Source organism: Zootermopsis nevadensis, unplaced genomic scaffold (genome assembly GCF_977971745.1).
Source record: "Zootermopsis nevadensis isolate Lab colony 2312 unplaced genomic scaffold, Znev_1.0 Znev_ptg000012l, whole genome shotgun sequence".
Taxonomy (NCBI): Eukaryota; Metazoa; Arthropoda; class Insecta; order Blattodea; family Termopsidae; genus Zootermopsis; species Zootermopsis nevadensis.
Genome location: NW_028259144.1, coordinates 5,154,356 through 5,179,601, shown reverse-complemented (window position 1 = coordinate 5,179,601; position 25,246 = coordinate 5,154,356). Strand labels below are relative to the sequence as shown.

The following is a 25,246-nucleotide window of genomic DNA, read 5'->3' as shown; positions in this document are numbered from 1 at the left end:
TTGTATCACCTTTCAAAGGTGACTACTTTTTTTGTAATGGAGGTTTGCATGCTCAAATTGAGCTGAGAAATGTGCTGTTGGTGAAACTGTTACTGGCAACGCTTCCCATGCTGAGTAGCTTGAAGCTAAGTAACCGTATGAAGTATGTTGTACAGATAGAAGGGACTTTTGTATATGATGGTCACTTGTACTGGGGAGGAGAAACCCAAAATCAGAATTCTTACCAGCCATGTAGGTTGTCAATGGGAGGTCAGTTACTTCTTTCATAAAAGGCAACTCATAAGTTTCTTACCAATCCATAAGTGCAATGGGCTAAAACAAAACAACAGGTTTTAAAGTGTGAAAATCATCTGCCATGAATGGGACAGAAACTGTAGTTTTCCATAATGTGAAGAATCGGAGAGATTCTGTTTTACAACCGTCTGTGTATTATGACAATGCATGATTTTATAAACTCAGGTAATGAAACATACATGGACAGTTGATATGTGGACAGTCAGGAGTATACTATACATCTTTTGTATAGTAATACTTTTCTTGAGGTTTTGTTGTACTGTTATAGCGGCTTTGTTGCTTCCGTCAAACTGCTTTGCATGTTTTACATGTTTTGTTTGTGAATGCTTTTGTTTTCTCTTTGCAAGGCTTGGTCATGTTTGTGTTCCTTGCTCTTTCTCTCTTTTCTGTTTTAGACGCTTTTTATGATGGACGGTTATATCGTTGTGGTATTAAGTTTAGTGGCGAGAATCTTAACGAGGCAAGTGACGGTGAAGCTAACGTAGCTTCTGTCTCGTCGCCAGATTGTCAGCAAGAAAGTGATGACGAAGACTGGGAGGAGAGAGAGGCCTCAAGGACACATTCTGTCAAGTTTACCGATGATCTGGACCAAGATCAGAACAAAGAGGTAAGTAGTATGAGTGTGTTTTGTAATTCTACAAGAGCCCCAGCTCAAATCTCAGAGGGTATATCAGTGCAGCATACAGGCTTTCAGGTTGCAGGGAAATGAACATATTCAGTCATATGTTGCTGTGGTTCATTAGACATAGAGTTGTGGTGACAATAAAGGAATTTGCAGCTTGAGTTGAGATTCGATATGTTTCTGTTTTTGAGCAGGAAGTAGTTGAAAACTCTTGGCCCTAATCTTGACAGCTATGAAATACACTTATATGAATTAAGATCTTCCCACTGAGAATGAACCACATAGAACCTGAGTCAGATAAGGCCAGGATTTGAATTGTGTGCTATGTGAGTGCAGGATCTACCTATTACCATTGTGCAAACATTCTGAAAATCAAGGAGTAGTTCAAATGGAAAGTATGCAGTGTGCACTTCTATTCAAGGTGGCCAAGCAAGTAGGCAGGAAAGTGTTACATGAACACCTGTTGATATTCAGTCACATAGATTCTACAGCCAAAACAAATTTTGCATTTATTATTGCACGCAGGCACAAGTAATGTTATTTATATTCAATTTTTTTCCTTGCAGCCAGGTTGTAGCCATTTCTACACCTGTGAATGGTGCGAGTTCTAGGTTGACTTATTATTGGGATGAAAATTTTCTGTATTCTCTTGTCACTGGTTGATTTAAGACTGAACTTTCATGTCCTTAAATTTCTCTGAAGAATAATTCTTTTGTACATTTTTGAGCAGTTTCAATAATTACTGAGTGGAATAGGTTGCTACGTTTACAACCAGGTAGCTTGGTGATTCTCCCTGTCTGTACCAGTCAGCCATTTTGAACCAAAAGATACCATGGTGCTTATTTTCTGAATTAATATGTCATGCAATCATGTGGCTGATGTTAAATGTTTAGTGCTCATCTTGTAACATGTTTAGTGGTGTGTGAGAGAGTGATACAGAAACCTTGTGTCGTGGCTTCTGTAATGATTCAGAAAGTTAACGACAACATTTTTCTTTTTTAAAATATACATGCACACATATTTCATGCAGTTTATTGTATTTGCAGACACCGTTTGTTCGGCAAAATACACCACATCCTAAGGAACTGAAGGCAAAGGCATTTAAATTATTTGGCAAAGGAAAGGCTCCTGATGGAAAGGCTGCTGGTGGAAAGGCGGTTGATGGAAAGGCTGCTGCAGAACAATTGGTAAGTGAATTACTGAGGAACTAATATGGTGCTCAACAGATTAAACATTTTTGTGCACTTATATTTCCAGTTATACATTAATAAGTTAATTGGTCAATGGAAATATACGTAGTTGAAGGTTTGTGATGATGGTCTATTACATTGTGTTAAATTGTTATTTTGGGCTTCATCCATTATCTGAATATTATAAAATTACAGTGTTTAGGAAGTTGGATATTTCTTCTGTTGTCAGGTGAAAATAGGACAGGGCCTTCCTGGCAGAGTTGGTCTCAAACCTGGACAGTAACAGAATTAAAATGCCTTGTAAATAAAACTTGTAGTCAATGACTGTTATCTGCAGGAGATATAATTCATTATTGTTATATTGGCCCCAGGTCCATCTATGAGAAATAAGACCCACATTTCCAAGTTGTCAAGTGTTGTTTATAGACTACATAAATACAGAATTGGTAAATGTAGGAACTAATATATGCATCTGAAGTCTATGTTAGTATAAAATCAGTTAGTGCTAATTTCTTGTACAAAGGAAAAACTTTTTTCACACAATACGAGTGAGAGATGTTGGCAAAGTCAATGGAAGTAATGGTGGTAATTGAACAAATATAAGATATCATTGACAACAAAGGACAGATGAGAGTTCAGATTGATAAAGTTCAATAAGACCATCTGAATTGTGGCTTTTTGGACTTTGTCCATCATCTGCTGTTTGGTTGGAACCTCCAGTTTGAGCATATGGTAACGTGTTATCATAGAAAAGCTGTCCATTGGTGGTATCTGTTTATGCAAACTAATGGTAGTAGTGTTGTAAATAAAGAGGTGAACTGATGTGTGTCTTTTGCATTCTGAGTTTGATAGCAATGCTGCTGCATACAGTTTTATATATGTTTACAGGATGCCAGTAAAGTTCAGTTTGAACCAGAGAAACAGACCTCTGAGATGGAGCCATTACCTCTGAGTGAGCTGAATTCACATATGGAAACATCTGTGAAAGACGTGGATGACACAAAGGAGGTATAGTATTTAATGTCTTGTATTTGAAAATGGTGATTTTTGTTTAATTTGTCAGAAATGTTAGTATTACCAATTTTATGATTTGATACTACATAATTTTAAAAATAAACTACAACCACAACATGAAGAAAGTCAGTCATCCTTTACATTGTCACTATCAGATTCTGAATCTGATAAAATTGAGATTCACTAACAAGCGAACATTCTCCCATTGTATCATCACATCACTTTCTGATATTAAGAGGCCTTGGCTTCTTTGTGCCAACTGCATAATGTAGATTTATAAAGCGGAAGCATTTATATACAGTAGTTGTTCTTTCCTGCCTGGCTGGAAGTCTTTCATTATACCCTTGTGACTCAGGATCACAGGTCAAGATCAAGTTATAAAAACTATGAGCCATTTATTGTGGTTACAAATACTTAAGTAAAGGCAGCACTCTGGACCATGAAACAATGCCTATAAACCCTCAGCAAAGTAAATTTTTTATTTCGGTCAGCATGCAAATGACAAACAGCTAATCACAGTTTTATTCATATTGATTTAATGCATTTAGTTTATAAGAATTCCCTTCAATATAGACAGATTATGGCTCTGTTGTAACACACTAACTGGTCACACTGAGAACTATTTCAGAGATTTGAAGTTTAATGAAGCTGCAGTAAAAGGAAAGTGTGGCAACACATTTATGAAATGAAAGGCCAGAATTTTCTCTTTGATTTCATACTAGACGAATTACTTTACATAAAAAACAACTCATAGTTTGAGTTGGAGCTTACTGCTGCAGTGTAGGTGTCAGGCAGTGACACATGATAAAATTGCCGCCTCAGAAGGACTCTGAGGGGTTATTGATGAATAACATTTTTCTTAAAAATTTTCTTTGGAAAAAAATTTCTATTTGGAAAGGGATTCTTATATGTGAAGCAGGATGTGTACTGAGGCTGACATTAAACCTTAAATCCCACCGGTACTATATGCTCCATCTGTTATGACAATCTATAACTTTGTCTGATCTGAAGCTTTCTATAACTTTGAATTTTCCTCACAAAGTGTATTTATGGGTTTTGTATGATTCTCAGGATAATCAGTGATTATTTTCTTTAACATCATTTACTAGTGGATCTTTGTAATGGAAAAGTGATATGTTTTCATTGTGGTAGGAACTAAATATCATTTATATGAGCTTTATCCCAATACTGTGTGGCTGCTAGACAGCATTATCTCTGGTATTAACAATAAAAGGGTATGCTAATATGTTGCTTGGTGAAGTGGATCTTACATAAGCCATGACACATGGATAGCGAATGTAAAATGATTTCTTTTTCTCAGGTGGGCAATAAAATTCCATCCAAACAAGTCATCATGACTCAGGCGCCAGCCACAGTGATATCTTCAGAACCTGAGAACCAATTGGCTTCTGAAGCTCAGGAGTCTGGAAGTGAAGAGAGAGAGTCAAGTGAGATGGAGGTTGATGAAGATGCAAATGAAGATCAGGAGGATGAGGAGACTGAAAAGCATGTTGGCTTTGAGGTGGAAGAGGAGGAGGATGCTAGTGCAAGACCAAACAGACTGCATCGTCGTGACACGCCACACCACCTGAAAGACAGGCGCATCAATGTAAACCTTGATCACAGCAAGGTAGCATCTATTATTGCACAGGTAAGACTTGAACTTTCTATCATGTCTGTCATGCACAGTGAAATCATGTCTTTTAACAAAACAAAGAAAATATTATGTTCTGGTGTATGAGGTCTCTGAAATGTCAAGATTGATTGTGTGCATCATCTGCTAACATGGTGAGTTGGTGCATGTTAGAGTGCATAACATTATACAGCATTTGAATGAAACAGGTACTGAGATTGTTTATTTTATGGTTGTAGTGTCAGATGAGGAGATCAGTTTTTCTTTTATCATCCTTTCATCTAATTTTAAATTATCTTTGTAGTACAAATGGAACAGTTCAATGACCTGTTTGTGGTATCTGGTTACAGAGACATTCATTTAAAATCATAGAATCCATGTATTTCCAGAAAAATTGTCACTATTTATTTACCTACCGTAAAAGAACAAATAGATTTGGTAACAAAACTTCCTGCTCAGTCAGCTAGGTGAATGACATGTTTACTATTAAACATGGAATGTGGGCATTTGAGATTATTACATACTGTGTGAGACAATGGCTTCCAAGAACAAAACACCACTCCCTTTCTTGGAATGTGTTTGTGCAGTTAGCGTAGCAAATGTGTAGAAATCATAATCTCTTGGGGGGAACATAGCTCTGCTGTTTCTATAGTCGGTCCACTCTTATAATTAGAGTGCAGGTTTTGTGGTTTGTTACTTCCAGTGGCATCACATGTACAGTCAGTTTCCAATTATGTTTTCATTTATATGTAATGTAAGTCTTCTTCTCCTATAAAAGTGTAGTGAAATCAGTTTGTATAAGTTGTCTTATAAAAAAAAGGTACTGGAAGCAGTTCACGTTGACTGTTGTTTTCTCTAGGTTGTGATGCTGTTAATTTTGTTGGTGGTTACCAATGTTTAGACATTTTGTAGCTTTCCTTAATTCCTACAGATGAATGCTGTGATAGTACCTCAAAATAGACCACAACTGCTTTCTCCCCTGTATTTTTACATAATTATCATTATATAATTTTCAATGATGTGTGGTTGATTCATTACAATTAAATAACTTGTGTATGGTGTGTGGTCATGGGAAATAAATTTACATTAAAAATATACATATGTTGTCTAGAAAATTTTGACTGGTTTTGTAGTTGGAAGTGATAATTTCCTCTGAAATGAGGGGGAAGCATGTACAAGAACACAGTGTCACAACCCAGAAGACCATAATCTGCTTGTTTACTAGTTGACTTTATATAACCATTGAGTTTAGAAAGTTTAATGAAATAAACAAAGCTACTATTGCAGCCTTCTTTCTTTATTCCTAATATGTTTTCTAAAACATTTTTTCAGGTACTTGTAATAGAAATTCTTCTATGACCTTTAGTTTTATTATTCAGATGTGAAAAAACTGACCAATTCATACACATTTGTATTATGAATGTTTGTAAGCTGGATTATTTTAGTTTTCCCAGCTTGCAGGAAACTTCTGTCCAGTCTCTGCAGTTTGTTAACACTGCACACACTTTTATCTCTATCTCATTTATCTGTTGTAATATTCTCCTTATCACTGTTGTTGCAGGCTATCAGTAAGAAGAAGGAGGATGATGTAGATAAAGGTAGTTTCTATCCTACACCACCAGAGTCAGTTGGAGAACAGAGCCAAGGTATGGTTTGTTTGCTTGTTAGGTGTCACATGCCTTGTAATTATTATACTTTAGAAGTGTGAATCGTTGAAGGTCACAGGTTGCTGGATGCAGTTTTTAGCACTAGGCTGTGTGTGTTACATGAAAATACATCAAGTGACCAACAGTTTGGTGTGGGGTAAGAGTAGGAAATAATAGTTGGTGGTGCATATTTAGAATTTCTTGTGTTTGAGAAATATTGTTTATTCTGAAATGAAATCTATATTTAAAAGACATTACGAGCGAAAGAAACGGAGCAATGTTGTTGCTAAACATGCAGCAGTTTCATTAGAAAGCAAGATTAATATAGCAGCTGAGAAAGAGTCACATGCTGTAGGAAGTGATATACCAAGAAATGAGAATGACATGTCTGAAGGTAGTTTTTCACAAATTGGAAGTTTGAGTACATTGAATGATAGTGTTAACAGTCAGATAGATGACAGTAGTAACATCCTGACAGTAACATCGACAACAAGGGCAGTATCATCATATGACTATGGAAATTATCGGCAAATGCAGCCAAATAGCACAGCACTTCCTGTAGAAAGCAGTAGAAGTGAAACAGCTGAGAGGAAAAGGCCACATATTAATGGTAAACAGAGGAATAGGCGGAGTATGTCTGAAAATAGTTTGTCACAGATTGGCAGTTTGAATTTAATGAATGAAAGTGTTAACACTCAGACACTTGGCAGCAGTAATATCCTGGAGCATACAGGTGACTATGAGAGAGATAATGTGCAAATCATTAAGAACAAAACATTTAGCCAGCCACAATTTGAGAATGAAGATCAAGCTCATTCAAAGCTGGGACAGAATGGCGTGGAACTGAGTAGAGGTCGTGCATCAGCTAATAATGTAAGGCATCAAAAGCATCAAAATATAGCAACTACAGAAGGTTATAGAATGATGCCAAAGAGAGTTCGTATTTGGGATGGTGAGTAGAAATATTTTTTTTAATATTGGGTTTGTTTTCTACCAGCTTTTATCATGTTTTATGTATTCTTTGAGGCTATTATATCAATTTATGTGGATGTGTGGTCCTCTGAAAGACTGAAACCAATAGACAAGTTACAGAGTCTGCATAATACTATTCTGTCTGAAAATAATAGGTCCTATATTCTATCAATTCACTCAAGAGTGGTTGATTACTGGCTTGCTCTCTGGAAATAGTGCAGCTTTTTACTTTACCTTCATCTCTTGTGCTTGTTGGATGATTTCACTATAAGTTAATACCTCTGTTAAAATCTGTAAATAGAAGTTCCATCACCTTCATATTGTAATACAATTAAAATGTAGGTGTGCAGGAAGGTGTTTAACATGTATAAATTCAAGGTCATTCACGTCTTTCAAACATTTCACTGATTGCCACGTGTTTGGCACTATTTTCCTGACTGAGAATTTGCACATTTTCTGTGTCTTTGTAGGTCAGTATTGCGATACTACCTACAAATATGCCTCCACTGTCTCTTAGCGGATACTTCATAACCCACCATTTGTGATCATCTTACCTTCACATTTGGAGCTATACCTGAGAATTAGCACTACAAACTTTTTGCTGTGAAAGATTTGTATAAAACAAAATTTTAAATCCCAGAAGATAATGGTATTTCATCTTCTTTGTCTTCCTCATGGGAGCTATTGAACTGGGCCATATTTTGGCTTCTTGTCATTATTTCTTTGGGCCTCCCAAGGTTGCTTTGGTACTCTGTTGTGTTTCATTCGTTCTGCTTGAAGTTTTTGGTTATTCCTTTGTAAGTGAATTGAGTGACAGCTTGAATTTCCAATAGGATGTTGGTTGTCATCACATTCTCTTTGCATTTATGCCAGGGTGTTAAAAGTGGTATTTTCCCCTGAATATTTAAGTAAAATTTTATATGAACTTCTTGCTTGTACTATGCTCACTCTCTCTCACCCTTTTCATTCTTCTTTATTTAATCCTTTGACAAATTACATCCATGACATTGCACATATATTTGTATTTTCCTTGTTTTTATTATAATGATATTGTAAAACAACAGTAATGATAAAGAACTATTAAAACTTTCTCCTCAGGTGATTAAAAATGCTGTTAAATGGCAGTTTTATGAAGTAATGGAAAGTGACTGGAATGTCATGTCATTCTAAGAGTATCATGAAGGTTTTCATTATGTTATTTTCTCATTACTTTATCTCTTCTGCTTCTGAACATGCACATCAGCACTGTTTCAGGCAGACTTCTTCATTTTTAGTGATTGAACAGAACAAGTGTTATGAAGGACATAAATCACACACAATTGAATAGACCAGTAATTAATCTGTGTTATAAATTTCTTCATGATTTTCCTTTGAACTATTGTTTTTAACTTCCATTTATACATTGAACACACACAAACACACTCTTTCTCTCTGTCTTTCTCCTTCTTGCTCTCATGAACTCACACATGTACTCTCTTTCTCACTCACACAGCAACCTTGAGAGAGCAGTAAATGAAGGTGCAGTTATAGCAAGCATTCTCTCTTCACTGTGTCAGCTGACTAAGCAGAGTTTGGTGAAAGTAAACATTTTAAGTTCATGGGTGTGACCATTGGCTTAGTCATCGACTGGTTTGTATCAGTACACAGTACAACATGCTCTGTTGTTTGTCTGCTGATGCAGTTGACATGTTGAAAGCACAAGTGAGACAACTTCATCCAGTGTTTTTTGGAACATGCCAAGTTGTATGTTAAAAGAATTTGCTTTGCATGTTCATATATAAATACTTGTGGTGATTGTAACAAATAAATTAACCAACAGCTACATAATTAAAACCCACATTTAGACTGTCCCCTGCCATTCAGTCCATTTAACATTGTCACACCTAATTTTGCTAAAGTACATTTCCTTACTGTAATGTGCTTTTGGCCTGCCTGTCTTTTGTGGTTTTCTAACTAAAATGTTGCATGATTTCTCCTTTCCTCCATCCTGATTGATTGCCTACCTAGATGAGCAGATGATCATATTTTCATTTGGTTAACAAATATCTAGTTGTGATAATGATTTTCATTGTTTCCTATCTTCAACTATCTTAGTTCAGAACTTTGGGTTTTCATGGTGCTGTGAATGTGGATGATGGTGTTCTGGTTTGCTGTGTTATGTTATATTTTCGCTGTTTCTCTGAAACATCAGTACATAGCCACAATACTACATGGTACAACAATCCAGTTCTATCTAATTCACGCCCTAGCACTCTGTTTCTTTAAGAACCTTTTGAATAATAATAATAATAATAATAATAATAATAATAATGCATGTAACTCTTATTAAAAACAAAATGTATTTCAGAAATAGCTGCTGCACTATTTATCTCAGGGGCAAGGTTTGTCTCGGGTACATAGAAGTAAATACCCTCTAAAATTGTGAATAGGTGGAATAATAATAATAATATAAGTTTTTTGTCGGTATGATTTGCTTAATTTGCCATTACTTGTCATGCAATGTTTTAGATTTAGACACAAATATTGAAGTCAGGGAAGAGCGGTATGAGATCCATATTGAGCGAACAGCTGCTGGCTTGGGTCTCTCTATAGCAGGTGGTAGAGGTTCTACTCCTTTCAAAGGAGATGATGAAGGAATCTTCATCTCTAGAGTGACTGAGGGTGGACCAGCAGATCTTTCAGATCTCAGGGTATGTAATGTAAACATCCTTTTAATTAATAGTTGTTAGCATAGTATATGTTCAGTGTAGTAGGTAAAAATCTAAAATGTTGCAGTGTGAGGAAGAGGAGAGTGTGTTTGCCTGTCCAGGGTTAAAAGGGAGAGAAATGAAGAGATTTACCTTGTGTTTGGATACTGGCCAACAAGATCTGTCTCGTGAAATAAAAGGTTCTCATGGTGACATATATGAACATCACTTTCTTCTGGGATTTTGTGCTGTGTGCTTGTAGTCTGGCAGAAGTTTGCCAATGCTTCAGATGCACTTGCTGCCTGTGAAACTTCTGTAAATTTTTGCTAGATTACACAATGTAACATCCCAGAAGACAATTTCTTGGGACGTTTGTAGATTCGGATCTGATCGAATTTTTTGCCATTTTGTTGTTTATTCTGACTGCTTATTAAAAGAGAAATAAGTGATACAATGGAAAATCGTTTCTGGTTATAATGGCATGTGATAATTATCATACTTATATGCGCACATTATTGGGAATCATTAAAATAAATGCTATACTGGGTAGTGCAAAAAAAAAATTATTTTTTAAAACAGTGGTATGAGCCGGGATAGCTCAGTCAGTATAGTGACTAGCTAGGGGCTGGACGGCCGGGGTTCGATCCCCGACGGGGGCAGAGGATTTTTCCTCTAGCCTCTGCGTCCACACCGGCTCTGGGGCCCACCCAGCCTCCTATCCAATGGGTACCGGGGTCCTTTCCCGGGGGTAAAGCCGGCCGGGGCGTGATGCTGACCACTCACCCCCATCTAGTGCCGAGGTCAAGGAAGAGAGGAGCTATACCTCCACTCACCCCAAGCGCATACATGGCGTATAGTGGGACAAACTTTACTTTACTTTACTTTAAAACAGTGGTAAAACTGAATGGTGCAATAGATTTGAATGTAACTTATATAGGATGTGTAGAACAAAATTGCGTTTTTGTAACAAATCAGCATACATGCATACACTGCAGTCTGCTTCTGTTGTACTGTGGATTCAGTTGGTAGGAATTTAATTGAAATAAAAGAAAGTCACAGCATGAAAAATAATTTTTAGGTGGGTGACAAAGTGCTATCAGTGAATGGCCAGCCTGTAGTTGATGTTGGTCATTATGATGCTGTTGAGGTGCTGAAGAAGTCGGGTTACAAATTGGTGCTTGTGGTGACAAGGGAAGTTCCAAGACTTGTCCCTGTTACAGCAAAGGTAGGTACATCATAGTGATTCCCTGGGCAATACTACAACAGGTTATCTTTGTGTGTCCATTTGTCTTTCTTTCAAATTTTGAATAATTGACTGATTTTTTTTATATACAAAATTTGATATGAACATTATAAAATACCAATCGAGGCTGCTGCTCGTTCTTCTCATTTCCTAGTCAGTGAGAAACAACATAGTAGATGTTTGAACTTCTTGTCAGGTGGGAGCAACATTGATGCCATGTAATGTAGGGTCATGTAGTCATGTGTTGGAATACGTCTTTCATAAATATGCAATGTGCGGGCACCCACACACAGACGGACAGAGAGACTTTTCTAGTAGTGTTAAGATTGTAGCAGTTGGAGGTGACATCTGTTATGTCATCAGTCCAAAGTGGATGGCTGAAGTTTAGTATTTCTTCTACTACCACTGATGTGATCCTAACACTGCAGGCATAATTTGTCTTTTCATTTACTGCTTTATGAGTGCTGAACCAGCTGTATTGTGTTTGGGTCTTCTCAGCTTCCTGAGATTACACCATCTCCATCCCCTGGTTCTACTCCAACCTTCAGGCAACATGGTGTTGCTTCCAACCTAGATTCTGCTTGCTCGAGCCTTGGCACCAGTCGAGCGCCAAGTGCTACTTCTCATGTGTCTGCTACAACTTCTGGATTTGAAAGTGCGAGTAAGGGAGAGAATGGTCAAGTTTCTGGAGATCATAACCATGAACATAAAGCAAAGGTGACACGAAAGAAATGTTGAGTTCTCTACCACACACAGATTCTTATAAAAGTACACCACCTCATTTTATGAAAGGGTTCTGTTGCTTGAAAGATGTTTGCTAAGTGACAGCTTGTTAGATGAATGTGAATTTATAGGTACTAACTAGATATATGGTGTCATGGGGCATGTGTGTATGACAGATAAGTAAAAAATATGTAAAATTGCTTTTTTGGTACTATCGTATTTCAGAAGCTGAATTCTGCTTCTGTCTTCAGGTAAAAGGGGAAGAGGGCATTGGAATCTATCTGTTGGACCCTTGGTTGAGCTAGTGAAACCAGGATATGGAAGGAAGCAGTCATGGCCAATGATCATTTATGTAATCCCAACACTTATAAAAAATGGGTTTAGAATACCTGTTTCATAGAATATGCTCAGGCATGAATTGGGATGTACCACAGTGAAGAATCATCCCTATGTTGAACATTTCCATATTATTGTCTTACATTTCTTTATATTTGTGGGAAATTATTTTATTTTCACAGCCTCAGCCTATTAAGAAGATACCTGAACCAATCAAGACATCAAAAGATGTTGAGACTCGCCAACAGACTGTCCACATAACATTAATCAGAGACCAGAATGGCCTCGGGTTCAGCATATCTGGTGGCAAAGGATCTCCACCTTATAAAGATAACTCTGATGTAAGGGATTATTTAATTACAATACAGTTTATAGCAAGGATTATTACCATTTTTTAAAGAAATTCAAAGAGAAATTGTGTTAAAGTTGAATACACATTTAATGTCTGTCATTATTTCAGATTTAAGTTTCTTCCCTATAATATATTCTTTACTGAACATACTTCTTCTCCACCATAGTGAAAACAGACTGGGATTTACAAACTTATAAGCAAGTTTTTTTAAGGGAAAAAGAATTGCACTAAATTATTTGACATCTGAGAGAGTTATAATGAAGTAGTTTTGGTGTATAAATGCGTTTTGAGGTTCTGACAGTGGTGGATATGAAGATGGTTGTCTTGTAGGTTGTAGCACTGTGTACTGTGGTAGAAGTTAACCAACATTTCAGACGCCTTTGCTGCTTCCATAATCAATGTCTAGACAACAATGTTGAACATCTAGAACCACACAGAAACAACATTAGATATTGAAAATTACTTCTGCATAGAACAGTAAGTCTCATGCCTGGTGGTACTCAGGGAATGATGTGGGAATCACTAAAATTACCATTAGCAGGGTGCACTGTGTTCAAAGTTTTGGGTGATGTGACAGTCTGTAATTGTATAGTACAGAACTAATTTTAGTTTTTTTTATTGCATAATGAGATTGTTACTGTTGTTTCTCCTTCTAGGCCATCTACGTTTCTCGAATAACGGAAGGTGGTGCAGCTGAAAAGGATGGAAAATTACAAGTGGGAGATAGGGTGATATCAGTATGTATTGTTGATTTAATGTTTTGTTGCCTCTTTGTTGTTTTGTCAGTAATGCTTTATGCGTTTATGTGCGCTTGGTGGCATGGTGGTTCTGTTTCTGATCAGGGAGCCCACCTGAAATCTCACCGTGTTATATTCTCATTGTGTCAGCTCAGGATGGAACATGCTCTGTTTCAGAACCAGTTTCTTTATTTTCATTCCGTGAAAGCATTCCTGTATTTATTGCACTTTAATTCTGTGAGTGAACAAACATTCAACTTTCTGCTTGTGCATATGAAAGTAATGGTAACTTGATCTTAATATACATATGTGCTGTATGTTTAGATTTCATTATAATGGTAGAAGAGGAATAGTATAAATATCAACACATGGCACTTGCATGCAGTCATATTTGTCTGTGGATTAACAAAATGGTATTGCATGTCATATGATATTGGCTTCAGTAATATGTACCACCATTAAACTTTTTATTGCTATGACCTGTATATCTTGGATTGGCATAAAGTATAGCACGAAATGCTTGAAATGTGGCAAGTACAAAAAGTGCTTTCTAAACCTCTGTCTCAGTTTTTTATTTAGCATGGGACTGGTTATTTTAACTCAGATTCTTTATGGTTTTTCTTGATCTTTCCAGGCAGATGCTAGGACAGAGGCTATATCTTGAATGAGATTTTTCGTTGTTTTTCTAATTCTCTCCATTCAAATGCCTCTCTAGGACATAACTACTTTCTTCTGGATCCTAGTGCCAAGATATATTCCTCCTGTATGTCCTCATGGTGTGGTGTGTAGACTTTTGTCAAAGGCCTCCTGTTCAAAACCATTTAAATTCATTGAAGTTTTTTCACTCACCTGTCACAAAGACATAGTTTTGTAAATGTGTTGATTACTAGGCCCCTGATTTGGTTTAGAATTATATGAATCACTGTAGGTCTGCTATGCCAGTATTATCGCCCCATCATCTTGTGGTTGGAAGTAGTAGAGGTCCTCATTTCAGACATGGATTCTTTTACTTATTTAGTACATGCAGAGGCCAGGAAGCTATGAATACCACAAGTAAAGGCATTGAACAAGTTCAGGAACAAAAATTCTTTCTACGTTTTGAAGTACAAAGTATTTCTTCCAATCCATAATTTCTGAATGTGCCAGTGGTGTAAGTTTGAGAAGCATTAGACTAAATATAATTCCTCCATTTTTTATTGACAGAAAACTGTCATTTATATCCCATATTACACATTCATAGCCAGTAATGTCAGTTAGAAACTACTTGAGCTCATTTGTGTTACTGCTGTGCTATACCTAACATAGTAGAATGTAATCAAATTAAATGTCCCTGAATTGCTTAATATTCTAAAGTGTAGTGCAGTACATAAAGAACATTGACATTGCAATTAACTGGTCTGATGCTTAATTTAAAGGGTGTGGCAAGGGATTAAAAATCTTTTCATTTTGCCTTCTTAAACAGAAGCTGTTTTATCTTGTTCTAATCACATGACATGCTTTTAACATACTTCATTAGCATACTCTGTTAAGTCCTTCCATTTCTAATGAATAGGTTAGAGAGTAGAAAATGCACATGAAATCTTGGATACTGTGGGATTCTGCAAATTTCACATTCTCTATTCTCTTTTTATAATTTTCTTTAAACATTTTAATTGATATTACTTCTGATGTAATTATGCAGTTTGTTGAATGTAATCACGTAGTATTACACGAGTGCAGCTTGTATTAAGTTTCTCTTGCTCTTACACATTTCATTTTCATTGGAAGATTAGTGTATTTAACATGCTGGATGAAACACAGCACTTTACAAAATAAATATTTCTTTCTGTATGTAATTTCACGGTAAAAGGGGAATTTCTAAGCTACAAGCTTCTTTGTTACAAAAGAATTGTGTGTTTGATGGAAAAGATAGTCAGCCTCCCTTAAGTGATGTTTCCAGTCACTGCATTAGGTTTTAAATTGTGATGCAGATATTTCAAGATATGTGTGCATACAAAGGTTCAGTCATTGGGCATGTAAAAAATACAGGAACTGAGATATTTTAGAGCATGCAGAAAAAATAAATTCTGTTTCCTGAAAGAAACTTAATAACACCTTAAATCTGGTTATATATGCGTATATATTCATGATGATAGTTGGTGGAATTTGTTATGTGCTGAGTTCATTCAGCAGATGCAGAAGGAATTTAAAATTGGAACTAAACTTCAAAAGACTTAAATTTGAATATCTATATAAGTAAATAAAAGAAAATTGGTCCCTTGAATTTGGCAATGAAGCCTTTTTGCTGTAGTGCTCTGTATCTCATCAAAACTGTATTCCTGCATGTGACTAAAATGAAGTAAAATTACAGAATACTGGGAATTTTCGTGGCTGTAAAATATATCTTTAAAATATGATTTATAGAAACTGAAATTTAATTTTTAAAATGTGCAAATTGTAGTAACAGGTGAGTCACTATGTTGTTTGCTGACAGTGACAGTAGTGTCATACAGTATAATGTGAGTGTATAGGATCAGTCTTTCACTCCCCCTCTGCATCAGTGAGTGCATTGAATTCTGTAGAATGTGAAGGCATCACAAAAGGGACTAGTAGAAACAAATAGTGGGGAGGGGGGGAAGAGAAATCAGAGATTGATTTATATCAGCCTTTGTATAAGCCATTGCATGGTTTTTTAATAATTTTATGTAAATTCTGAAAGTAAATTAGAAACATAAATCTGCATGCGTGTTAGTTGCACTGAATGATCCAAATTGATAAACTCAGAGCAGGTTCTAGAAGAGCTGTTTGGAGAATATGTGACAGTGTGAGGACTCAGTGTGGTCTGTCTTCCCTACAGATTAATGGTGTTGACATGGAGGGTGCTCGACATGACCAGGCAGTATCAATGCTGACTGGTCTTGAGAGATTTGTCCGTCTGGTGGTGGAGCGAGAGGTGTTGGTTCCTCGTGAGTCATTGTGTAGCAGCCCATCTCCCTCACCAAGCCCGGGCTCAGAGAAGTCCCCTCGCGTGTTTGGTGTCCCAAAACCATATACTGGACTGTATAGTGCCAATAGCTACATGGCAAACCGGCCCGGTTATAGTGGTTACAGGCGACCGATATCTGAGAGAACCGGTGGTACAAGCTTTGGAAAGTTGCCTGGACTTAGAAATGAAACGTCCGAAACAGTAAAAGATAGTGATAAGAAAACAGTTAGTGCATTGTCAGACACTCATCATTCAGATGCTGCAAAATGTGCCAGTGCCAATGCCAATACCAGTGTTGATGCGAGGGTAGAACCCCCACGTCCTGCCCCCCGTCGTGTTTTTCAGCCACAGAGCTCGGATACTTCTGCTCCTGCACCTGAGACCACATCAGAACCAGTTCAGGTACTTCCAAAGCCCATCACCAATGAGGAATTCCAAGCAATGATCCCTGCTCGGTTCCTTCAATCATCCTCCGCCACAGATCCCACGCCAGAGACCCCTGGGCCCACTGTGACAGTGACTATCAAGCAACCTGACCACTCAGCTGGGGACATCAAATTCCCTCCTGCCCCAACAACTCTCGGTAAAGTGACAGAGACCATCACAAAGAGCACCTTCACCGAGACAGTTGTGACTCGGGTCACAGAGAACAAGGAGGTTCTTCCCGTCATCATAGAGGTTAGTTGGGCAATGTACGGTCAGATTGAAACCTGGTAATATACAGATGCTAGAAGAGTTGTTAAATCTAAGATGATCACATGCAGAAGTATAATGGTCTTTAGTATCAGTTTATGAAAGTCTGGATATTTGCAAATCCTGACAGTAATGTTTGCTTTGTTCATACATCTGTAGTTATTAACCAATGCAGAATAGAAACGGTTTAAGACAGTAATATGCTCAACCAGAATAGCCGCTGATAAAAACATTTGATATTTTTATATGGACACTCCTGTGTACAAAATAATCCTGTGAGTAGCGAATTTTAAAATACAAGTTCATTTTACAGGTACAAGTTAAATTTCTTTTGCTTCAAAGACTTAGGAACATACCCATATAAGAAACATAATTTTAAAATGTTTCGCTTGTCAGCATTTCTACTGGAAGAAGTGCACTACAACATATGTAATGCTGGAAGGCTGGAGGAAAGAGGTCACAGAGCTAGTAGGAGCACATGCTCAGGATATGTTGTTTAACTTTGGTACTTTGAGGGTTAATTTCCATGCAGAAGAAGGATAGAGTCTTCTTTGTCCTTTTTATGTATGAATGTGGATTGTGTTAATATGTTTTGAACATATTCAAATTTTATGCTTCCTTATTTACATAAGTTTATTACTGTTACATTATCATCTTCTTGTTTCTATAATTGTTTGTATGCTTTTGCAAATGTTCTGTTTATCGTGGATTAAAATTAATGTTTTTATGGGTATTTCTTGTACTTGTTTTTAGGCCTTCTGACTCCAGATAACTTTCATATTTCTGGTATTCTTGATGTGGTGAAAAAATTTAATGAAGTCTTTTTGGTTCTAGACCATATTATGGCTAAATAAAACTGTAGGTTTTGGGAACACCTGCTTCTGTCTTCAGGACTTAACAGAATGATACCTCCGTGTATGGTTAAGGAACACAGATATAGGTCCATTCCTGAATGGATGTTCTCTTTCAATTTGACACCTTTCGCCTTCCTCCCACTACCGCTGGTCCAGGCTTAAAACACTGATTTCCCTCATTCTGTTCTGTCCTCATCATATTAGATATTGAAGAGGCAGAGATTGATTGATGTTTTGGGTACTTAGCAATGATTAGGTACTGTGAAAATATTAGTTTTACTCAGCCATATTGCAGCATGTGAACATTTCAGATATGACATTTATTTATTCATCTATTTAGATAATATGTGGAATATGAACGGTACAGAATTCCTTATTATTTTTAGACTGTTTGCTCATTGAAATGGAACAAATACCAAGGTTTCAATCTCCGTCAGCATATAATATAAACTGCATCCATAGAATTTCTGCTGCATTTATAAATTAACAGCTTGGTAAATGTTTTTAAGAATGATTATCATGTACTGAGAATGTATTTTACAGTTCAGTATGAAGTTGCATGCATTTTACACAATTTTATTGACACATGATTCCATGTCATAAGTGGATGAAATTTTCTGAAACTAAACTTGTAGTAATAACATACACTAGAAATTACACACAGATTTTTGGTTTTGAATTCAATTTTCATTATTGTATGTAGAATTAAAACTTTCAGGTTATTGGCTGCTTTGTTGGTGTTGATTGAATATTGTGTTTGTTTGCTAACATTTTTAAGTAATTGGAAGTTTGCATCTTCAGGGTGAAATATGCAACAGCTTACCTAGTCCTCTTATTCATATAAATTTGTTTGTCCCACTATACGCCATGTAGGCGTTTGGGGTGAGAGGAGGTATAGCTCCTCTCTTCCTTGACCTCGGCACTAGATGGGGGTGAGTAGTCAGCATCACGCCCCGGCCGGCTTTACCCCCGGGAAAGGACCCCGGTACCCATTGTAGAGGAGGCTGGGTGGGCCCCAGAGCCGGTCTGGACGCAGAGGCCAGAGGAAAAATCCTGCCCCCATCGGGGATCGAACCCCGGTCGTCCAGCCCGTAGCTAGTCACTATACTGACTGAGCTATCCCGGCTCTCTTATTCATATAAATACTAGTAGAAAGTGGGAAGTGGCTGTTGCACCTTTGAGAATTATTGAGAATACACAGACATCATGGAAGTGATTATTTGAAAGCCTTTGTTGGTTGACTGCTTGATTTTGTAATACTTTTGTTGCAGCATTCAGAACACTCTATATTCTGGATTTTTGTGCATATCATGTCATATAAGTCATGATATTGTTTTGTATACCTGCACAAATTTCTAAACACTGCAAAATGTGAGAACATTTTTTGAGCAGAATACTAAGCATTTCCCAAATTTAATTTGTTAAACTCCTTTGTAAATGTAAATTAGATTTTTTACATTATGATTTTGCCCTGCATTTTGATGGTAAGAAATGGGCTTTGCCACTATTTCTAGACCCCCATCCTTACTAGCATCTAATAGAATTTCTTTGTTTGCAGTTACTGTTTCCTCTCCATTAATTAACTTTTGCACAGAACAGAAGCTGATACATTCCATTCAAACCCTCCTGATTTTCTTGGACTTGCTGATGGCATATTCTAAAGTAAAGTTGAACAGCAATGGCAATAAGACATCCCCATGTTTTAAATAACTCTTAATAGGAAATTTGTCAGGCAAATGCTTAAAAATATATGGATTTAAATACAAGTTTTATTTAAACTTATTTTAATTACCCACATTTATTTTATGAGTTTACCAAATTCAGTGAGATGATTGTATAGTATTTGTCTCATAGCAGAGTTGAAGGCAATCTCGATGTCTGGCCACAACGGCACCAGTACTAAATTAACTATATATATCTTGATGGTATGTCATGTAATATCCTGCCTTGCTGATGTACTTGACCTCCCTTTGGTCAAAAGGTTTCCCGTAACACCAGCAGGCTACTTAAAGAAATTCTGCAGTATATGTATTTGTATTAAAGTAACATGCATTTTGCATGTTCTCATCTCACAGCGTGGTTTATTAGTGTTTCAGTCTCATGAAACATGTTTTGTTTAAAGAAATTTGTATTTATAGCTCCTATTATATTCTCTTTTAAAATTTCCTTTACATATTTTCCTGTTCAACTCTGATAACGTTTATGTCATGATGTCAAACAATGTTAGCTTTCTTTAGAGCCGTTAGCTACTAACACCAAAAAGTAAGTTAACTATAAGCTTTCAGATGTGGTGCAGTGCAAGAACAGTAACTTGGATTCCCAATGAGTGGTGTGAGAATCCTGAAAATTAAAACTCACTTCACACTGTGAATGTATTAATTTTTTTGTCTGTTGTTGCCTTGGCAGCCAGTTTAGCGTCTGAAGTAACACACAGTATTCTTTTTTTATTGCCTGTGTGATATATACCCAAAGTTATTTAAGGGAATAGTATATACAAACTTCTTGTGACATAGATATTTATATTTATTCCATATTAGTTTGCATGAAGTACTTTGATTGCAATCATGATTGATCTTAAAAGTAAATTACTGTGCCATATTGAAATTATCTGCATGAATTACCAAGCTGTTAATTATTTACCCTGTTAAGCATTGATGTTAAATTTGTGTGTTCTTGTCATACTGCTTATGTGTGTGAATACAGAGAAGTGTCTTAAATCGAACGCCAGATCTCAAAATACTATTGATGAAATATTTTTTTTAAAGTTTCAATAGTTAAAGTAGTGAAATGAAGGATGGTCTACATATTTAGCTTTGACTGATAACAAGAAAAAGAAAACTTTTGTGGGTGGGGGGGGGGGCTCCTGGGAAGCTGCCATTTGATAGGACGACAGAGACGAGATATTATGGAAATAGGATATGAGGATGTAACTGGATTAAAGTGGCTCAGCATTGTATTTAATGTTGAGGTTTTTCACTAATGTTATTGAACCTTCAGAAACAGCTGGAGCAATGTGCTCTGCCTTTGCCACTTTTATCTAATTCTCATCCTTATCGGCCTCACATTTGTTTTCTTTCATGTTGAAAAGTTTATTCACTTCTGACACTGCTTTGTTGCAGTTAGATAGGAAATTAAACAAACAGACTGAAGAGATGGTCAGTGGTTTTAACACTTACATGAGATGAAGATTTTTTTATCACATGCAATTAGTTCATTCATAAGTTATTTGACAAGTAGCATATAATGTCATATGGCGTGGAAGAATGAATATGTGTACTGAACAAAGAATGACTGGGCAGGATGTGGTATTTTAAGATTGTTGTGGAGGTACTGAGGATAATGACAGAATTAATCAACATTTCCTCTCCCTTGTCAGGATTCAAACAGACTTTCTGAATATGCACCAGATGCATTACTACTGCAAAACACACCTGTTTGGTTACAGAGGGAAAGATGATGTTTTGCAGATTTGAACTAGGTGTTCGATTTAATGTCATTTTACTGTATTATCTGGGAATATTAACAATGTTCAATGTATGTGTGCAGGTTAACCCGTTTTCAGTTTCTTGTGACTAACTCTGGTGAGAAAACTAACCAACAGTAACAAGTGCAAAGGTCAGCATTTTTGTAACATGTTTCCCCTTCTGTCATCTTGGGTAGCAGTCACCCAGCCCTTCTATCTCCCCTCGTCTTTCTTGAAAGAACAAGAGTGTGAAAGTACACTCCAATTTCAAGCACATATTTATCCCACATGCATTCTTTGAGATGTCATATACATCATTGATCTTATTATTCAATTACTGTGTGTGCAAATGTGTTTTTTACATAGCTAGTCAACAGTACAGGTACTATGTTTTGTTACAAATTCTGTTTTTTGGCAGGTCTGATAAGCATTAGAAATATTCAAGGCATAGAGGTACTTAAGTTATTCATCCACAAGTTTCTTTAAATATACATCATATATAAAAGTATTTTGGATGAATATCAAAATATGTTTTTCTTTGTTATAATCTTGTGTGGCGTATTCACTCCTGAGAATGCCAGTTCAGCTTTCTCATTGCACAACTAAAATATTTCCATCATCTTACTGGTTTTTATTTGCCTTGTTGAATATAAGTTCTTATCTAAATGAAGGTGAATATTTTTGTGCTATTCTGACAGTATTTTATTCTGGATGTTTTCACAGCAGTTATGCCATTGGAAGATAATGTAATCTATAAATATAAAACTGGGTATTAATGATATCAATTAGTATGCAACAATGTATATAAATGAAGATTACTACTACCATTGCTCCAATCATTGTGGCCTGAAAATTGTTATGTAATGGTTAACATTTCTGTTTTGTACTCTAGAGCTTTAGCTATCCCGAGGTTTTTGTGGTTTTCCTCAGCTCCTCCTTTGACTTATTTTAGACCAAAGCTGTTTCAATCTTATTTCTTCCTGTTTTTTCATTCATTATTATCGTGTCATTTATGTGTACAACCTTTGCAGTTGACAGCGTAATTAAATAAACCAAGAAATGTGTTTTATTTTGGGGGGTGTTAATAGCTATACTGTATAAGTACTTTCACCTTGAAAGTGTATTCTTTCATCCATTCCCTGCAGTTAGAGACCACCATAAAAATTGAAACAGTTACTGGGGATCATGTTCTTGAGGAATACTTATATTATAATATTTAGACGAACTACAATAAAATTGATGATACTGATTTGGCTTTGTGCATTTGTTTATTGCATGATCATGAGTGTGTACTGTATCCAGTATTACACAGCACTGTTCTGTTTGACACTTCTTTGCATGGGAATTAAATAGCATGTTGCAGTTGGACTGTTCTTTGTAAGAGGCTAGTTGTCTGTTTGAAGGTTTTGTGGATTTACATTTACCTTCAGCTATTCAAGTTAAATTACTGTGTCCTTGCAGATTTCATCTGCACAAGATTCTTATAGATCTGTAAGTAGCTTAGACAACCTGTTAATTTTTTATTACATTGTGATTTTGTGGGTTATGATGCTGTGTAGTGTCATGGGGGTCACCAGCATTTTTGTAGGAAACTTGCCTTCATTTCCAAGTTAGAAGAAGATGAGGTAGTAGATTCTGTCATTGTTTTGGTAACTATCTACTGGGCTACACACTATCATAATTTGAAAGACCACAATGTGATTTTATACTGTCATGAAAACCTGTCATGTCTTACATACTTTTTAATTTTTTTATTGGTATTATTGTCGGTACTACAGCCCAGTTGCAGCATTGGCCATTTCATGCATTATTGAGGTTTTCTAGATTATTCATACAAGTTGTAGAACTCCTGCAACGGCAAGCCAGACCAACACAACATCTCTAAGCCTCTACAGAATAACATAGAACATAGTAGGCAATCATGTTATCTCCTTTTTTTTAAAAAAAAGTAAGTGAGTTAATTGTTTTGAAGACTGCATCCATGCAGGTACCACAATGATTTAAATATTCCAGACAGAGTAAGCCTGTAATTGAAAATTCAAGTACAATATTATTCCATTTCATCGTAGCATATATATCAGACACTACAAACAGATCTTTAAAATAATTAAATGAGTAAAATATGGACAACAAACTAGAGATGAGATTTTAGGTTTTCATGGTTGTGAGTATGAAGATTACTGTCTTCTGGGATGATGTGCCATTTAGTCTAGTAGAACATTGCCCTGGTGAGTAAGGCAGCAAGTACCTCTGAAACTCCAGTAAACTTATACCAGACTACTTGATGCAACAACCCAGAAGACAGTCGTCTTCATGCTAAATAGTTTTTTGGTTGTTCAATCTGCTTACAGACTTTGTATTAACTCTGCCTGTACATACTTTATGCATATTGTTTTCTTATAATATAGCTTAACTAAGTGCTGCTTAAAAAGCTTCTGCAATCTGATCGCAAGATGACAACTGAAAGGTAGGACAGCTTCTCATAACATCTGCTCAACAAACTCTGCCCTCTTAGTTCATGAAATTAAGAAAGAAAAATCTTGCATCTTTGATATATGCATTTCAGCTTTGTAATTCATTTTAAATTAACTACATAAACCAACGCTTGTGTTTGCCTTCCATTGGTTGTTAAGCAGACGTTATAATGTGTTATTCTTTTTAATTCTGGATCTTGCAGACTACATTTCATTGATATGACATCTTGAGCCACTGCTTGATAGGGTAAGGGACAAATATTATTATTTTCAACAACATACAGATACAATTATAAATACTTGGATGATCGAAACCTGTAATGATATTTTCCAAACTGTTTGTGAACTCCTTGGGTGGTATGTGAAATGTTTCCATAAGGTTCACAAGGAAAAGTACATAGCGGCTTGTGGTTGGGGCATGAAACTGGCCACTCACCTCCATCTAGTGCAAAGGTCAAGAAATGGAGCTATACCTTCATTACACCATACGTCTTTACGGTATGGTGCTTAATACCAGGCACAACTCTACTTTTACATGAATTACATGCAGTAGAAAATCAGCTTCTATGCATCATTGGGATATGTGTGGGTTACAGAATTTTAAAACATCTTTTATAGTTCATATTTATAGTTACTAAATACTGTTTGTAAGATTTTAATTTCAGGAATTGCATTTCTAGTATTGTTTTTTGGGTTATGATAAGTTAAAGTAATGACCATGTTTTCTTTTCCATCACTGTGTATAGTTTTGAGATTGTTACCAAATTCCCCTTATAATTACATTTAAGCCCCTATGTTTAATAGTAATATGTATGAGACAGTAGTTTTAAATGGCTATGAGGTTAAGTCTTGATGTGTGTGATATTCTGTTGGAGTAATGAGTGAGATTAGTACTACCAGTTTTTGTATCACATTTAATTATATTTTCTCGATTGCAGGAGGTGACACTTGTTAAAGAGGGTGGTTCATTAGGATTCAGTATTATTGGAGGAACAGACCACTCGTGTATGCCCTTTGGAGCAAGTGAACCAGGCATTTTCATATCACATGTAAGTACACTGCTTTTTAGAGAATTAAAAGCATAGTTATATTTGAGTATTATTCATTCCCAATTGGACACTACATTAGTAGACTTATAAATTTGTGGAAGAGGACAAGAAGGTTATAATTTTTGTCTGTAGAGCAGATTGCAGCAGTGTCCACACATTGCAACATGTGATTAGCAGAATATTTTCATATATAGTTTTCCTTATTCAAGATGAAATTTCATTGGCTTATATTTTGACGTACTTATGGCAACTTTTACCTGCTAAACAGTATTTTATTTTGAGGTAGTTTTATATGTATT

The 25,246-nt window shown here is 36.2% G+C and overlaps 1 protein-coding gene across 8 annotated transcripts in view; it reads left to right on the top strand.

The window, feature by feature from the left end:
• The window catches only part of LOC110840595 (protein lap4), a 110,502-nt gene that overhangs the window by 38,011 nt on the left and 47,245 nt on the right, over positions 1–25,246 (top strand). For 5 of the 8 annotated variants that reach the window (XM_087347702.1, XM_087347696.1, XM_087347697.1 and 2 more), the window contains exons 11-22: positions 690–901; positions 1,963–2,103; positions 2,995–3,114; positions 4,442–4,771; positions 6,315–6,399; positions 9,880–10,061; positions 11,137–11,283; positions 11,800–12,018; positions 12,543–12,701; positions 13,369–13,449; positions 16,286–17,092; positions 24,837–24,947. In XM_087347702.1, coding sequence (XP_087203828.1) covers positions 690–901; positions 1,963–2,103; positions 2,995–3,114; positions 4,442–4,771; positions 6,315–6,399; positions 9,880–10,061; positions 11,137–11,283; positions 11,800–12,018; positions 12,543–12,701; positions 13,369–13,449; positions 16,286–17,092; positions 24,837–24,947 — 2,594 coding nt within the window. The remainder of the gene's footprint in view (positions 1–689; positions 902–1,962; positions 2,104–2,994; positions 3,115–4,441; positions 4,772–6,314; positions 6,400–9,879; positions 10,062–11,136; positions 11,284–11,799; positions 12,019–12,542; positions 12,702–13,368; positions 13,450–16,285; positions 17,093–24,836; positions 24,948–25,246) is intronic. The other 3 variants (XM_087347698.1, XM_087347700.1, XM_087347701.1) reach the window with 3 other exon arrangements.